The following is a 17,447-nucleotide window of genomic DNA, read 5'->3' as shown; positions in this document are numbered from 1 at the left end:
GGAGCATTCAGTCCAGGGAAACAGCATATGCTAAGGCCTGGCCACAGGAGGAGGGCATCATGTGTTCAGTGAAGCTGCTGTGGACGTGAGTGTTGAGATCACCCAGGCTAAGGTGAAGTATAAAGGAGAGCTGCTGCCCCGAGGGGAGAAGAAGTTCTCAGAGGGCCTTTCCAGGCAGCTTAAGGAGTTGAGAGTTTATTGTGAGGACGATGGGGAGTCACTGGAGATTTTAAATGGGGGTAGGACATGATCAAATTTGCAATTTTGAATGAAGAGGCAAGGGAACCACTTAGGAGGCTGCTGCAAAGGTCTGTGGGTGAGATCACACAGTGAGTGGAGAGAGGTAGATTGAAAGCTTCAAGAGGAAAGACTGGTTGCACCAAGCACCAGAATGGAGGTGTGTGGCTGGGGGACTGGGGTGAGTCCAATTTTCTAGCTTGGGTGGCTGGGGAAATGGTGGAGCCCTTTGCTGGGCTAAGGACCTTAGGAAAGGAGTTGTCATGGAGGGCAGAGACACTGAGTTCAGCTCTGGTTGTGTCTGAAATGCTGGTTGGAAGTCAGAGTAGACGTGCAGGTGGCACCCTGAGTGCCAGGACGGAGGTCGACTTGGAGGCAGTGAACGCTAATCATGTCCTGTTTCTGCTTCACAGCCTTGGCCCCAACATGTGCCTAAGGCAGCTTCTGCAGTCCTCCCAGCTCCAGCGGGCTTGGAGGGCGGCCTTCCTGAAACACGTCCAGGGCAGGCACCCGGGAGCCTGGAGATGGACACATTCTGGAGGCGGCCCGTACAGAGCAGTGATTTTTGACATGGGCGGAGTTCTGCTTCCTTCTCCAGGGAGAGTGGCTGCAGGTGAGCTCTTCATTCTCCTTCACCTTGGGAGACCGGGGTGCATGGGGTAGGGGAAAGGAGGGTGGTGAGGGGAGATGACAGTGTGTTTCAGTGGGTACTATTCTTGCTCTTGAATCAAATTCCAGGCAACAGTTAGTGCTGCTGAGGATCTTGGGCAAGTGATTTCACTTTTCTGAGTCAGTTTCCTCATTATTAGATTAATGCTAATGATAGTACATACCTCTTTGGAGTTTGGGGAGCATTATGTGAGATCATTCATGGAAAGCACTTGATTAGCAGAATGAGTGCTTGGCTCATCTGAAATTCTCAATAAATGACGAACTGTCATTGTTATTGGTATGGGTAGAATTTAATTACCTTTCCCTGAGAACTGCTTCTGAATGCTGTAATCTCCCCTCCCTGCTTTGATTGCAGTCTTTCCTCTTCCACCAACTTCCCTCTACATCTGCTTTTGTTACTATAAAATCAAACCTATAGGTTCTGATCATTTCTTTATCTGTCCTTTCTAACAGAACAGTGACTGAAGAAGGCAGAAGTTGATTTATTTTGTATATGAAAGCTAGGAATGTGGTCTGGGCTAGTATGTTGCTATGTGATATCAGAGCTGTGGGCTCTTTCTATAGTGTCATTCTGCTCCATAGCATATTGTTCATTTCCAGTCTTACCTTATGGTCTCTGCTGGCTGCTTCATCTCTTGCTGTCACATTATCATTACAGCCAGCAGGAATGGAGGAGGACCTTTCTTTTTGACCTGTACTGCTGGCTGATTGGGCAGTTCTCCATGCTAAGTCAACTTAAGTTCAGTTTTTTTGTGACCTTGGTCAAAAAATTACCTGGGTATACAAACTTCTGAGGTGAGCCTTTTTTGTTTCCTTTTCATTGCTTCAACTCTGAGCTGAGCCCTCAGCTTTTCTTTTCCTCCACTCATATTCCTCTTGCATTTACCCCGGGCCTGTTCCACACTCCCTGAGTCATCGTACTCCCCTACCCCAATCCTTTCTGCTTGGAAACATAAAGATCACTGGGCAGGAGTTTTCTTAAGCTTCTCCAGAATATCTTCAGAAGCTACTTGCTTCTCTCTACTCCCATGGCCTCTGCCCAAGTTTAAATCCCTGACTTGTTCTACCTTTGAAATCATATCAGCCACCTGCGTCCTCTCAGTAACTCTGGTCCTTTAGCTTTTTTGCACCACCCTCCACACAGCCCCCAGAATTAGTTTTCTAAAACACGCTTCTGGGACTTCCCTCACTGTCCAGTGGTTAGGACTCCATTCTTTCACTGCAGGGGTGAGAGTTTGATCCCTGGTCGGGGAACCAAGATCCCACGTGATCCCAAAAAAACCGTCACACATACACACATCTTACCCCTTCACTCTCCTGCTTCAAATCCTTGAGTGCCTGCACTCTGTCTCTTAGATTAAGTTGGGAAGCTTTTGTCTGGCATTAGGGGCCTCTTACAATTAGCCCACATACCCTTGTGCCACACAACTTCCCACATGTGCCCACATTTCAACCACTTGATGTTCTTTAAACACATCTGCACCCCTGCACCTTTGCAAGTTCTGTTCCAGCTTCTGGCAGCTACCCTTCCCTGCCTCCTCTGTGTGCTCAAATCCTATCTATACTTTAATGACAAGTTAAATCATATGGTGTTCAGCATGGTGCCTGTAAATCAGATGATGGTTGTTATTATTGACTTCTCTTCTGTCAAGACTCCTCTGACCTCCTTCCCTCGATAGCAGCTTTCCAGTTCAGCTTAACACCAACGGGTGTTTTAGCTGGCTATGGGATGTGTTCCTATCTCCTCTGTGGGGCAGTTAGAATTGGGAACCATGGGTCTGGGATGTGTTAACTTCACTTTTCCAGTGTCAGCTCAGAGCTGGTTCAGGTGTTCATTCAGTAAAGGTTTGTTGGATAGATAAAGAAGGAAATAATAATACCTTCTACTTTCTTCTTGTTTATCTTGACTGGAACTCCTAATGTTATTTATTCATTAAAAAGACCTATGGGACTTTCCTGGTGTCACATCCCAGATAAAACAAAATGACCCATATCAAGGGTCACTGGAGCAGCAAGTACTAGAATTCAGATCACCTCTAATGGCACACTTTTTTTACATTTAAGCCAGAGGTCAGTCAGTCAGCTACAGCCTATGGACCAAATCTGGCCTGTTGTATGGTTTTATATAGTTCATCAGCCAAGAATGGTTTTTATGTTTTGAAATAATTAAAAACGTCAAAACTAGAATATTATTCTGTGGCATGTGGAAATTATACAAAATTCTAATTTCAGTATCCATAAAAATGAAGTTGTATTGGAACATAGCCATGTTCATTCATTTACATAGTGTCCATCTGTGGCCCTTCTCAGAAAGTGTGCAAGGCCCTGATTTCAGCTATTAGTTTACTATAAAATCAGTGTACACAAAAAATTAAGAGTACAGCCCAAACATTTTAGCATAGCATTCAGGGAGTGTCATATGATCAGACTGCTTAATTTTTGTCAGTGTGATGGATAAAAGCCTATCTCTGTGTGTTTTTCTCCCTCTGTATGTTATTTTAATATTCAGGTTGAATGCTTTTTTTGTATATTAATTGGTAAGTTTTCCCTTTCTGTGAATTGTTCATTTTTATTATTGATTTGCAATAATAAACTTTTGTCATATCACATGAATATATTTCTCTATTCTTGGGCTTCTCTTATTTTATGATAATGTTTTTGCTGTACAAGAGTTTTCATTTTTGATATCAAGAAAATCATCTGTTTTTTTCTATGTCTTGAGTTTTATGAGTCTTGGCTAAGGAAATCTATTCAAATGAAGATGTTCTGTATTGTTTTGGAGTTTTTTCTGATTTGGGTATTTAATCTATTGGGAATTTTTGTGGTGGTATGAAAAAGATATTTAATTAAATTTTTTCCTTATAGAAACTCATTATGACAGTCTCATTTATTGAATAGTCAGTTCTAAAAGTATACAAACTATGAAGATAAATTTCCTGCTTGCTCCTCCACTGCTTTTCAGTCAGTTCCAGACTTTATCCGTTATCACTGTGAAAAGTTTATTGTTTATATTTCAAAAAATTTCATCTATGTATTTGAGAATGGGTGTGTGTGTGTGTGTGTGTGGAAAACGTGCATACCAAAACTGAATCATACTGTACAAACTGTTCGGTAAATTTTTTTTGTTTTGACTCAGTATAATATCTTTGCAATTTTTCCACATCAGTAGGCATAGGTCTAGTTCAGGGATTAGCAAACTCTTTCTGTCAAGGACTAGATAGACTTTCAGGCCCATAATGGCTCTATCACAACTATTCAGCTCTAGTGTTAGAACCAGAAACAGCCCTGGACAGTAGTAAACAAGTAGGTGTGGTTGTGTTCCAATAAAACTTTATTTACAAAAAAACAGATGGGAGACACATTTGGCCCCCAGGTCATAATTTTCTGACCTTTGGCCTAGCTTATACATTTTAACATTTACGTGGTATTCCATTATATCGGTGTACCATGGTTGATTTAACCAGCCCTTTATTAACATATATGTAAGTTTCTAGTTTTTGTTATGAGCAGTTCTGCCCAATAGCCATGTACATAATTTTTGCTTACTTCTATAAGTACATCTGTGGGAGAAATTCCTGAAAGCAGAATTACCACATCAAATGTAAATGTACATTTAAAATATTGTATTCGGGACTTCCCTGGTGGTCTGGTGGCTAAGACTCTGCACTCCAAATGCAGGGGACCCAGGTTGGATCCCTGGTCAGGGAAGTAGATCCCATATGCCACAACTAAGAGTTGGCCTGTTAAAATTAAAGATCCTACCTGCCACAATGAAGATCCTGTGTGCCACAATTAAGACCTGGTGTAGCCAAATGAATAAATAAATATTTTAAAGTAAGATAAAATGTTACACTCCATAGAGGTTGTGCTTATTTACACCCCCATCAGCAGCATAGGAGAGTGCCCCTTTCCTTGCACGCTTGCCAACTCTTAAGATCTTAAAAATTGCTCTAACTTTAGTTCTAAAATTAAAGAGGTATTATTATTTGGATTGAGTTTTATAAGTTTTGCTGTTCTCAAAAGACATTCTGAGTTGGTCACATTGGTGATTTCTGAAGAATGGGATTACTTTGTCATTTTACTTTCTTTTTTAAACCTTTCTATATTGTCTGAAATATTTTCAATGCAAGGCACTGCTTTATCGAAAGAAAATGTGTCAAGTATACTATAAAGTATGCTACTTCTTCCATCCCTAGGTCTTAGATATCATTATGAATGCTATATGTATTTTTGCCCCATAGCAGCTGTATTGTAGAAAGAAACATCTTTGTTAAAAAAAAAAAAAAGCAACTCCTATACAAATGCTCACAGTAGAAACAATACTGATCCACCATCCACTGCTTTAGCTGTCTGTGGACCAAAATTTTCTTCTTTATTCTACAAAACAACACCCCCAAGTGAATGTTTCAGTATACCAGCTACACTGCCCTGAAGGATTACTACAGCCTACAAAATGAAGGGCTTGTTTTGGAGTGCTGTCAAAATCTGGTTTATTCCCTCATGTACTTCCTAACCATGTGCCAGGATCATGTGAGTGACCTAATATATATGAACCAGCTAATAAGAGACCAGGGAAGAAAATTCATAATGTAGTGTCCAGCATCATCTCAAGCTGGTGGCGTGGACTGATGCTTGGCAGCAGTGTCCCCTCAGTCACACATATTGTTACTGCTATTCCCTAGGAGGTCTAAAGCTGAGATTTTCCATTTCCTGAATTTCTCTGAATTCCTGGTAGAACCCACCTGGCACCACAGTGATGCCACAGAACCTGTATGGTAATTACCCTGCTCTCCAAACTTCAGCTGTTTGTCCATGTATCCTTTCACTTACCATGTGTTTTACTTTTGGTAGAGTGGGAGGTACAGAATCATATCCCTTCTGAAACTATAGTGAAGGCCTTGATCGCAGGTGGCGAAAATGGGCTCTGGATGAAATTTATGAGAGCAGAGATAACAACAGAAGATTTCTTACAAGAATTTGGGAGACTTTGCTCTGAAACTGAGTGATAAACATACTTTCCATATTCTTTTTGTCTAGAATAGTGGATGCAACACTCATGCATTAAATTGGTTTAACTAAAAATAAAGAAGAGAAAACCTGATAACCCCTTATAAGATTTTAAGCTATTTCTTCTATCCCTAGGTACTCAATTTTAACTACATGAATGAAAAATAAAAATTTTATGTACTCAGCCCCTCCATAAACTATTGTTCATGTGAAGCTGGAATTGTTACATAATGGCTTTGATCAGAAAGCTTGTTTAACGCAGTGATAACATTGAGTTTTCTCTGGACTATGCATTGTTCTAAGCTCTTTATTTATATTAACTCACATACCTTCACAATAACCCTGCTAAAATATAATTTAAAATATAGTCAAGTTCTGTGGATGGATGGTGGGTTTGATTGCACAATAGTGAATGAACTTAATGTCACCCAGAGGGCTTAAAATAGTAAATCTGATGTTATGTGTTTTTACAATTTAAATATTTAAATAAGCTTGTGTTTAAATATATAAATATACATAGAAAACCTTATGCTAAGTGATAGAATGAAGCGAGTACAAAAAGACCACATAATATACAGTTCTACTTATATGAAGTATCCAGAACGGGTAAATCTTTAGAAACAGAAAGTAGAGTTGTTATTTTCTAGGCCTAGGAGTATTGGGGTGGTGGGGGTGCCAAATGGGTACTGACTGCTAATGGATATGGGTTTCTTTTTAGAGTGATGAAAATGTTCTAAAACTGACTGTGGTGATGGTTGTATAACTTTATGAATATATTAAGAAGCACTGAATTTTACAGTTTAAGTGGGTCAGCTGTGTGATATGTGAATTGTATTTCAATAAAGCTGTTGGGAAAGATGAGGACAGAAGGAGAAGGGGACGACAGAGGTTAAGATGGTTGGATGGCATCACTGCCTCAATGGACGTGAGTTTGAGCAAACTCTGGGGGATAGTAAAGGACAGGAAAGCCTGGCATGCTGCAGTCCATGGGGTCACAGAGAATTGGATATGACTGAGTAACTTAACAACAACATGAAACTGCTGTGAAATGTGTGTGTTTGTCTGTGTATAATATAGCAGACTTGCCACTGCAGATTTTGAAATACGTTAAAGTAAGAGTTTTCAAAACCCAAACAGATAGAATTTGGACACACAAAAAGTGATCAGAAATTGACCTTCAGTGCATAATGGTGAAGCTCACACAATGCAGAATCATCAAATGTCTTCTGAATTACCAAAAGGAATCAAATAAAAATTAAATTACATCTGCTTAATTCACTTTTAGAGTTTAATGTATCTTCTTAGAGTCTTCTGAATCTTTTTAAAAATTGACAGTGAGTGAGTGAAATGAAGAACTCATTTAGGGACTTCCCTGATAGGCTGCAGTCCATGGGGTCGCTAAGAGTCGGATACGACCGAGCGACTTGACTTTCACTTTTCACTTTCATGCACTGGAGAAGGAAATGGCAACCCACTCCAGTGTTCTTGCCTGGAGAATCCCAGGGACGGGGGAGCTTGGTGGGCTGCTGTCTATGGGATCGCACAGAGTCGGACACGACTAAAGCAACTTAGCAGCAGCAGCAGCAGCAGCAGCAGCAGCAGCAGCAGCAGCTGATGGCCCAGTAATAGGGAATCTGCCTAGCAACATGTGATGCAGGTTCAATCCCTGGTCCCAGAAGAGATTCCACATGCTGCAGGGGAATTAAGCCCACAGCCCACAACTAGACTCGATGCAGCCAAATAAATACTTATTTTACAAAACTCATTTAACTGGAATGTTGATTTAAATAGCTCCATTCCCTAATGACTCATGTTTTACAACCTTATATGCAAAGTTCTGCACCAGGGCTGAAAGAGAATTCCTTTTGGCAGCAAGCCAGAGGCCTGGAATATGTATTTTTCTGTGTTGATGATAAGCTGTTCTTACTCTTAATGATGGCTGGTTCTCTTCTTTCCCTACTTCCAATCTTAGTCAAAGACCTCCGTGCCCGTGGACTCCTTTTTCTCTCTGCTGACCAGTGAGCGAGTGGCGAAGCAGTTTCCAGTGATGACTGAGGCCATATCTCAGATTTGGGCTAAAGACCTTCAGACTGCAGTCTTGAGCAATAATTTTTATCTTCCCAATGGGAAGAGCTTTTTGCTCCTGGACTGGAAACAATTTGATGTGGTAAGCTGACAGGGATCCAGAACAATCTGAATCAAGTCTCTGTCTTTAGTTTAGGATGCAGCATTAACGCTGCCTCTCAGTAGGTCTTGAGTGGATGGGATGGTTATTCACACAGTTGACTGAGTTAGGATTAGACATGATAGGTGGGAAAGAGGACTTGCAAAGTATCACTGAGCTGTGAACAAGGTTATTTATGGGCTTTGATAACTGGGTGAAACCTCAGCTTCAGAGATTCTCTCTCATTCTGGACTTGAACCTTAGTCATTAGATAACACATGCACTTTATCAGCCCTCACCCTTTGACCTTTTCAAAGACCAACCCCCTTGCCCTCTATTTCTATGGCATTAATCCTTAGACCAGTGCTGTGCAAACAAACTTACTGCAGAAAAGGAAATGTCTAGTATGGTTGCTATTATCATACACGACTGTTAAACGCTTGAAATGTGGCTAGTGGCCCCGAGGAGCTGAATTGTATTTCATTGCAACTCAAATTATCATCCCACCATATGGGACAGTGAATAAAGGGCTAGACTATCAAAGTACCTGAGAAGACTGTGAGTCAGGAGATGGTCTTCTGTGCCAGGAGGTTACTTCTGCGAAAGACTCTCCATTTTCCTAAAAGGAAGTATATGATGATTCTGGGACAAATAGGAATTATTGATAGATGACTGGCTTAAACTTCATTCAGTCAGAAAACACATTCTTACACAGCAGTGGCTGTGTGCTGGGCACACAGGTGTGAAGGGCTACTGTGTTCAATGTGGCTGACATGAGCCCTGCCCTCTGGAATATATGTTGGCCACATTTTAGGTGGTCAGTTGCCACATGTGGCTAGTGGCTACCATGTCGGACTGGGCAGTATAGCATTTCCGTGATTATAGAAAGTTCTGTTGGATAGTGCTATTTTAGAACATGACATCTAGTCGGATGACAGGCACAAATATGGGAAATTAAGCACCCAACCTAATACTCTTTTTCACCTCCCACTTCCTCATTCCGCCTTGTGCACAGCCTACTGAAATAGAGTCTTTTCCCTGTACATCCCTGCCTGGCTCCTTACCCACTTCAATTCTTGGTTTCGTGGCTTGTATACAGCACAACCCTCCTACAATCACCCTTCCCTTTAGGGGCTCAGGGACCTCAGCCAGATTTGAACCCTGTCTCTGCAGCTTGCTATGGGCAGCAGCTTTGATTCCCTGAACTGTAGTTTCTTCATCTGTAGTTCATAAACAGCAGTTTTGTTTAGGGTGGCTATGTGGATCCCACAGCATAATACATGCAAAGCACTTTACAGAGTGCCTGGCAGATAGGTAAGTATTCAGTACACTGTGATTATTTTCAGAGATTGCTCCCCTCCAGTGCGGCTATGGGGATAAATAACTTGGCCAGGCTCACACAGGGCCTTTCTACTATTTAAGGACTTGTGAGCTTCTTTAAACACAATGGACTTCATTCAGACTTCACAGACTCCCTGGCATGTGCTTTCCAGCAGCTTTTCTGATGAGTTTTCATAGTTTTGTTCTGCAAGAGACCTAGAGTGTTGAAAATCCTTTTTCTCAATAGCATGGTTTATGTTTTTGTTTTCTAAAGCTATAAGACAAAAAAAAATTTTTTTTGATGAGGGTAAAGATAGTGTAACCACTCCTATGATCTGTGTCATCACTGGGGGCTGTTCCTGACCTCTTCAATGTTATAGGAATATATATATATAGCTCTGCTGAGGCGTATATGACATTCAAAAATGTTTTCATCCATTTTCTTTCTTTTTTTTAAAAAATATAATGTTATTTATTTTTTGGCTGTGCTGGGTCTTTGGTGCCATGCAGTCTTTTCTCCAGTTATGACTGGGGTGGGGGGTGCTACTTGAGGTACAGGGAGCGGGTGGTGGTGGTGCTGCTGGTTCTCATTGTGGTGGCTTCTCTTGTTGTAGAGCATGGGTGCTAGGGCTGTGGCACAGGGCTTAGTTTCTCTGGGGCACGTGGGATCATCCCAGACCAGGGATCGAATCCATGTCTCCGGCATTGACAAGTGGCTTCTATACCACTGAGCCCCCAGGGAAGCCCCATTTTCTGCCCCCCGCCATTTTCTTTTAATTAAAAAAATTGAGGGGGACTTCCCTCACGGTCCAGTGGCTAAGATTCCACCCTCCCAATGCAGGGGGCCTGGGCTGGATTTCTGGTCATGGAACCAGATCCCTCATTGCCACAACTAAGAGTTCATATTGCCACAGCTGAAAAAAAAAAAAAGATCCTGGGTGCCGCAGGTAAGACCCGGTGCAGCCAAAGAAATAAATAAAAATAAATATTTTTTAAAATTCAACATTTTTGAATTGTGAAAGAACATAAGATTTACCATCCTAGCAATTTTTAACTGTGGAGTTCAATTAATGTTAAGTATATTCACATTGTGATGAAACTCATCTCCAGAACTTTTTTATCTTGCAAAACAGAACACAGAGAAGGCCAGGGATCTCATCCAATTTAAACCTCGAGTTTTTTTTCACTTCCCCACATGTAATCACCTATGAGAAGAGGTGTCTGTTCCTCAGACATGGCCCAAAGCCCCTGCATTTGCTACCCTTTCTCTTCCTCTCTCAGCTGGTACAGCTGTGCTCCTTTCCTGCCAGGTCATCTGTTGATTAGAAACACTTGGCTTCTCCATGGCCGTTGGTGGACGTTTTCTTTAGAAGGAGCGGTCTTTGTCTTTTTTTTTTTTTTTTGGTCATTCAAGTTATAAGGAGACAGGGAAGGGTAAGTAGAGAGGTCCAGTTTTTTCAGGACATTTATTTACTTGAAAGAGCAGTTCTCCAACCTTGAACAGTGGGAATTTGGAGGAGAGGGAGGGGCCCTCAGGTTTGTCCTTGATCTTGGAGAGCAAGGGTCAATTCCGGAGTGAGTGAGGGATTTAGTTCTATTCTTAGGACAGACCCAGAGGGTATTGGTTACAGGCCTCTATGGCTGTTTTAGACCTGCTTACAGGAGATCAAGCCCTAGGGACAATGTCAGAGGACTTCCGGGGGTTGCTGGATCAGAGGTAGCCTGACATTGAACAAGCTTTTCAGAGTTCTCCTGAACCCTCAGCTGCTGCTTACCAGTTCTGGACTGGATACAGTTTTAGGCAAGACTGCAAGGAGGCTCTGCATGAAAGGAACTGTGTTGGGACTTCCCTGGAAGTCCAGTGGTTAAGACTTTGCCTTCCAATGTAGGGGGTATGACTTCTATCCCTGGTCAGGGAGCTAAGATCCAACATGCCTCTTGGTCCAGAAACCAGAACATAAAATAGAAGCAATGTTGTTACAAATTCAATAAAGACTTAAAAAATGGTCCACATCAAAAAAGTCTTTTAAAAAAGTTCTTTAAAAAAGAAAGAAAGGAACCATGTTTCTGACATTGAGGATCTCTTTGGTGTCAGCTCTTCTGTGGAATTTATCTGTCTAGGTTGAGTACAGCTGTTTGTTTTTTACTTCTGAAATATGCACATTAAAGTCTTCTTTTATAACAGTAAACACTGCTTTTTGAAAAAACCGTAAAATACTTTCCCTAAACCTGAAATGTGCAGCTTGTCTTTTGTCCTGTGCAGCCACAATACCTAGTTTTGGAACACATTCCAGTTTCACTAAGTTTCCCAGCTACTGTTAAGATGGGTCTTAAGTTGCTTAAGTGAAGTCACTCAGTCGTGTCTGACTCTTTGCGACCCCATGGACAGTAGCCAACCAGGCTCCTCCGTCCATGGGATTTTCCAGGCAAGAATACTGGAGTGGGTTGCCATTTCCTTCTCCAGGGGATCTTCCCGACCCAGGGATCGAACCCGGGTCTCCCGCATTGTAGGTAGACGCTTTACTGTCTGAGCCACCGTTAAGATGGGTAAGATGGCTATCAGTGTTTCCAGTTTCCTGACAATGAACCTGCAGTCCCTCATGGCCTCAGTGCTGGTACAAGGTCACTCACCATGTCTGAACCAGAACTTTGGTTTTCTGAGTCTTCCCTCAGGTTGCATCCCAGTATTTCCAAATCACTCCAGTTAAAAAAGCCACATCATTTTATATCATGACACTCTTATTTGTTATAATAAAGCTCCACTGTCTTTTTTCTGCTCTTCTTTTCAAAAAAACATACCAGGGTATACACGGGAACACCACTTTTAGGGACATTTATCTCTCCTTCCTGCCCCTCCCTCAGGTAGTAGAATCCTTCCTGGAAGGTGTCTGCAAGCCAGATCCCAGGATGTATAAGCTGTGCTTGGAGTGGCTCGGCCGGCAGCCTTCTGAGTCCATCTTTCTTGATGATCTTGGACCAAATCTAAAAGCAGCTGCCGGCCTTGGTATTCACACCATTAAGGTAATGGTCACTGTTTTTTGAACCCCTTTGTGCTTCAGGCACTAGTGTAAGTATTCTTCAGACAGTTGTGTAAGTATTTCTTTTTAAAAAAATTTATTTATTTTTGGCTGTGCTGAGTCTTTGTTGCTGTACGTGGGCTTTCTCTAGTTGCTGTGAGAAGGGGCTAATCTTCATTGCCATGCAGGGGCTTCTGATTGCTGTGGCTTCTGCTGTTGTGGAGCATGGGCTCTAGGCACACAGGCTTTGGTAGCTACAGCATGTGGGCTCAGTAGTTGTGGCTCCCTAGCTCTAGAACACAAGGTCAGTAGTCGTGCTGCACTGGCTTAGTTGCTCTAAGGCATGTGGAATCCTCCCAGAGCAGGGATCGAACCTGTGTCCCCTGTAATGGCAGGCAGATTCTTACCCATCGTACTTCCAGGGAGTCCTAGGGTAAGCATTTCTGTGCAGTCCTCTTACACTCAAGAGTCAGAGTTGCCTCTGGTGGTTTTTGCCCTTGCTGCCACAGTCTTTTTACCTTTTAATTATGAAATTTAGGTGATTAGTCACTTGTATTTTCAATAAGAAGACACACGCATACTAAGAAGGCAGTCAAGAAAAAGTCACACAGGGAGGTGAATGGCAGACTTAAGATGGTTCAGGTGACAGGTTGATCTGGTGATGCTGTTTTGGGTGGGGACCCAAGAAGCTACCAGCACCTGGACCACCTCAGTGCTTTGAAGCAGGAGAAACCATGTGAGAAGGGGTCTCCATCCAGCTTTCTACATTTGGGTTTTCATTATTAACTGGTCTATAGGGACAGAATGGACACTACAGTACAACATTCTGTCCTCTTGGGAAAAGGGAGTATCATGGACATTTAACCGTCACTCTTCCCAGCAGATAAGAAAGATTAACGTGGTTAGGTAGTAAATGGAAGGAGGAAACCCATTCTGAGGCTTTCTCATCAGCTGACTTTCTGGCTCCCAAGTCTTTGCTCAGGCTATTAAAAAAATATTTCTCTCTAAAAAAGTACCCTCTTAGAGAACAGGTAGGAGGAGAGGTCAGGGTTGTCTGGGGATCCATGCTCAATATTCTCTTTGAAACCAGGTTCATGACCCAGAGACTGCAGTAAAGGAATTGGAAACTCTTTTGGGATTTCCATTGAGAATGGCTGTTCCAAACATTCGCCTTGTGAGAAAGACGATGGAAATTCCCAAAGACTCCTTGGAGAAGTACCTCAAAGACTTACTGGAGACCCAAGTCACAGGTAGTTAAGTCTCTGCATTTTGGTAGAGGCTAGGCTTTCGGTCTGGCTCTCACTTTCTATCCTGGTGGAATATGCTGGAGATAAAGATGCTATGTGGTGAAGAAAATAGCTATTGGGCTCTGCAGACCCGGGTGCTGCTCTGTTTTGCTTGGGAAGAAGCACTGACCTCCTTTGCTATGGGTCCCCAGAGCGTACTTGGCCCTTGTTCCACGTGAGGCTGTGGCGTGGCAGCAGTTGCCTGCAAACAGCTGTCCTGGAGGAGAACTTGCAGTATGTGCCTCGGGTGTTTGGGTCTTTCTGATATTTTTGAGATGACAGCTTGTTTTGTGAAGGTGACTTAAAAGTTGCAGGAGTTTAAAATGAGAAAATGTGTCTCCATCTCTTCATAGGTTGCTCTCTCATTTTTCATATTCCACCCTCAGGAAAACAGGTGATTCATGAGCTTCTGAAGAAACTCCTACCTGGGCATAAAGTTTGGCCTCCCCTGTTTGATCCTTCAAAGTTCTCTTTCTTTGCATGTAGCTTCATGTGAGGATGTTTTTTAGTGATCGGATTGTTCCTAGAGCCTCTACAGAGCTGAGGGACCATTTTGAATCAGAGCAGAGTTTGGGTAAACTCCGGGAGTTGGTGATGGACAGGGAGGCCTGGCGTGCTGCAGTCCATGGGGTCACAAAGAGTCGGACACAACTGAGCGACTGAACTGAACTGAGCCAATTCAGACAGACTCCCATTTCCTGCTCCTTTGACCAAGTGAAACGAATCTGTGTGTAGAGTTCATATCATTGTAAGACTAGGGTTAATTAGGCTGTTTCTGCAAGGGAGCCGCAGAGTTTAATCCCTGTGGCGGGAAATCACATCTCCCCAAAGCTCCTTTGGTTTGAGCTGTAGGCCTCTGCATAGCTCCTTTCAGCTGTCACACCAGTGTCAGGTGTGGTGTGGCCAAGTATGGGGTGAGGGTCACACAAGGGCACTTTTCATCCTTGGCTTAAAGTATTCCATTTAGCAAGATGGGTTGCCATGACTGTGCTTGTAGTTGATAAACAGAACTATAAAGCTTTTCTTTACGGTGCAGGAGTTGGCAAGACGGACAAAACTGGATACCTGTGAAAGTGAAAATTGTTGTGGTGTAAATCCAGTGGCCTTTGCCACACTGCAGCGTGACATTCTGGACCGAAGCCGGGGTGGGGGGTATGCCTGGGATGCAGTCATGTCTGGTACCCAGGGCGGAGATGCTTTCCTTATAGTGCATTCCAAATCAGGATGCTCTGTGTCCATGTACAATACTCCTTAGAAAGTAAGACTCTCTGTCCACATCTGTCCTCCAGAGCTGGTTTGAGTTTTCCTTCCTTTCAAACTTACAGGCCCATTGGAACTCCTTCAGTTTGATCACGGGCAGTCAAATCCCACCTACTATGTCAAGCTGGCTAGTCATCAGCTGATTCTGAGGAAGAAACCCCCAGGGACACTTCTTCCATCCGTGCATGCAGTAGAGAGGGAGTTCAGGTAAATTCTCAGGGTGTGTGTGGGGGGTGGGGCATGCTCTGTCTCCAGCCTCCACAGCACCCTCCCTGGGCTGGCAAGTCAGTGCCCCATCAAAGTGCCTTGAGACATTTAAAATTACAAGTATGACTTTCCAAAATTATGTTAGATAAGAACATGTCACCTAATTTCATTCAGGAGATTGTTTTTTCTTTTCTCTGTCTAAACCAGTACGAGGCTAGGAATTTTTGGAATTCTGTTAGTGGGGCTTTAGCCCAAAGAAGCATGGCTTTTAATTGATAGTTATTGAAACTGGGGGATTCGTTATGTGAATACCTCTACTTTAAAAAAAAAATTGTAGTTGATTTACTGGCTAGTTTTTGGTGTACAGCAAAGTGATTCAGTTATTCAGTGTATACACACAAACACAGAGGTATTTTTTATGCAGTTTATTTACTTTATTATTTTTGGCTGTACTGGGTCTTCGTTGTGGCACACGGGCTCTTCATTGCAGTGGCTTCTTCTGTTGCAGAGTGTGAGCTCTATCTAGGGCACGTGAGCTTCAGTAGTTCTGGGGTGTGGGTCTAATTACTCTGAGGCATCTGAGATCTTAGTTCTTGGACCAGGGATGGAACCCCTGTTCCCTGAGTTGGCAGGCAGATTCTTAACCACTGGACCACTAGGCAAGTTCCTAAACAATGTCTCTTATAAACAGTACCTATTAGGTCTTGTGTTTCTATCTGGTAGGACAATTTTCATCTTTTAATCAGAATGTTTACTCTATTAAATTTAATGTAATTATCGGTATGTTTGACTTAGGTCTGTAAATGAACCATTTTTTGTTTGTCTCGTTTGTTTTTTTGTTCTCCTTGCCTTCTTTGGTCAATTGAATTTTTTAAAGAGTTCCATTTTAATTTATGCATTTATTAATTTTTAATCAGAAAAATAATTTCAAGAAAATTTCATCACTTCAGCCAGAAGTTCATTCATTTTTCTTGGCAGGATGATGGAAGCCCTTGTAAATGCTGGAGCCCATATGCCCAAAGTTCTTCACCTCTGTGAAGATTCGAGGTAATGTCCAGATTTACTTATGTTGTATACTCAAGGTACAGAAGAGAAAAGCCCATATAATAACTCTAATTTCAGTTTTCTAGGGTAAAGAAAGATAAAATTTGGGTAGAAAAGAGATTTTATAGGCACCTCCTATTTGGTAGAAAACATCTACTTTTTTTAAAAAAAAATTCTAGAAATAATTTCCATCAAGTTGCATGTTTGTTTTTCTTAGTTTTTTTTATTGTGGCTTTCTAAACTTCTAAAGTTGCTTTGTAATATGCTTTTTAAAATAATTTTATTGATTGATTTTTGGCTGCGCATGGCCTTTGTTGCTGTACTCGGTCTTTCTTTAGTTGCGGAGAGCAGGAGCTGCTCTCTAGTTGTGGTACGCAGGCTTCTCATTGCGATGCCTTCTCTTGTGGTGGACCACAGGGTCTAGGGAGCCGGCTTCAGTAGTTGGGTCTCTCAGGCCCCAGAGCATGTGAGCTTCAGCAGTTATAGTACACGGGCTTGACTGCTCCATGGCGTGTGGCATCTTCCAGGACCAGGGATCTAACCCATCTCCCCTTCACTGGCAGGCAGATTCTTAACCACTTCACCACCAAGGAGGTCCCTGTAATATGCTTTTTAAGTCTGTGTCTTTTTTCTCAATTTTTAAATTATGAAAAATGTGAAACTTACAGAGTAGTTGAAAGAAGAAAAAGATAGCATAATAAGCACCCACTTACACTTCAGCCAGATGGAAACATTGTTAACATTTTGCCATATTTGCTTTCTATATATGTGTATGTATATATGTGTATTTTATATATATAAATTATTATAGAAATAGTAATAATTATATAACAATGTAATTTTATAAAATAATATTGTCATAACATTTAATAATTGTTAAATAATTATAAAGGATTATTTTGTAAACAAATATATGTATATATATTTATATATATACATATTTTTAATTGTTGTTTTTATATATATTTAATTTTTTTGCTCTGCTGTATGGCATGTGGGATCTTAGTTCCCTGACCAGGGATCAGACCTGTGCCCCCTGCATTAGGAGCATGGACTTTTAATCACTGGACCATCAAGTATCTTTTTAATAAATGTATATAAATAAGATTGAACTTTAGAAGTAAGCTGCAGGCAGCATATATCTCCTAAAAATAAAGATATTTTCTTTCATAGCAGTATTACATATAAGATAATTTAAAAGAATTGTATAACTTAATATCTTGTCCATGTTCA

General features: G+C 41.7%; 1 protein-coding gene across 3 annotated transcripts in view; it reads left to right on the top strand.

Annotated features, from left to right (window-relative positions):
- Positions 1 to 17,447, top strand: part of LOC102182159 (acyl-CoA dehydrogenase family member 10) — a 38,195-nt gene that overhangs the window by 3,968 nt on the left and 16,780 nt on the right. The window contains exons 1-6 of one of the 3 annotated variants that reach the window (XM_018061235.1): positions 742 to 850; positions 7,889 to 8,083; positions 12,263 to 12,421; positions 13,508 to 13,667; positions 15,029 to 15,170; positions 16,149 to 16,217. In XM_018061235.1, coding sequence (XP_017916724.1) covers positions 7,964 to 8,083; positions 12,263 to 12,421; positions 13,508 to 13,667; positions 15,029 to 15,170; positions 16,149 to 16,217 — 650 coding nt within the window. In that variant the 5' untranslated portion in view covers positions 742 to 850; positions 7,889 to 7,963. Of the gene's footprint in view, positions 1 to 650; positions 851 to 7,888; positions 8,084 to 12,262; positions 12,422 to 13,507; positions 13,668 to 15,028; positions 15,171 to 16,148; positions 16,218 to 17,447 lie in introns of those variants that run through there. The other 2 variants (XM_018061236.1, XM_018061237.1) reach the window with 2 other exon arrangements.

This window comes from Capra hircus, chromosome 17, assembly GCF_001704415.2.
Source record: "Capra hircus breed San Clemente chromosome 17, ASM170441v1, whole genome shotgun sequence".
Classification (NCBI taxonomy): domain Eukaryota; kingdom Metazoa; phylum Chordata; class Mammalia; order Artiodactyla; family Bovidae; genus Capra; species Capra hircus.
This window is presented reverse-complemented; position numbering and strand designations above follow the sequence as displayed.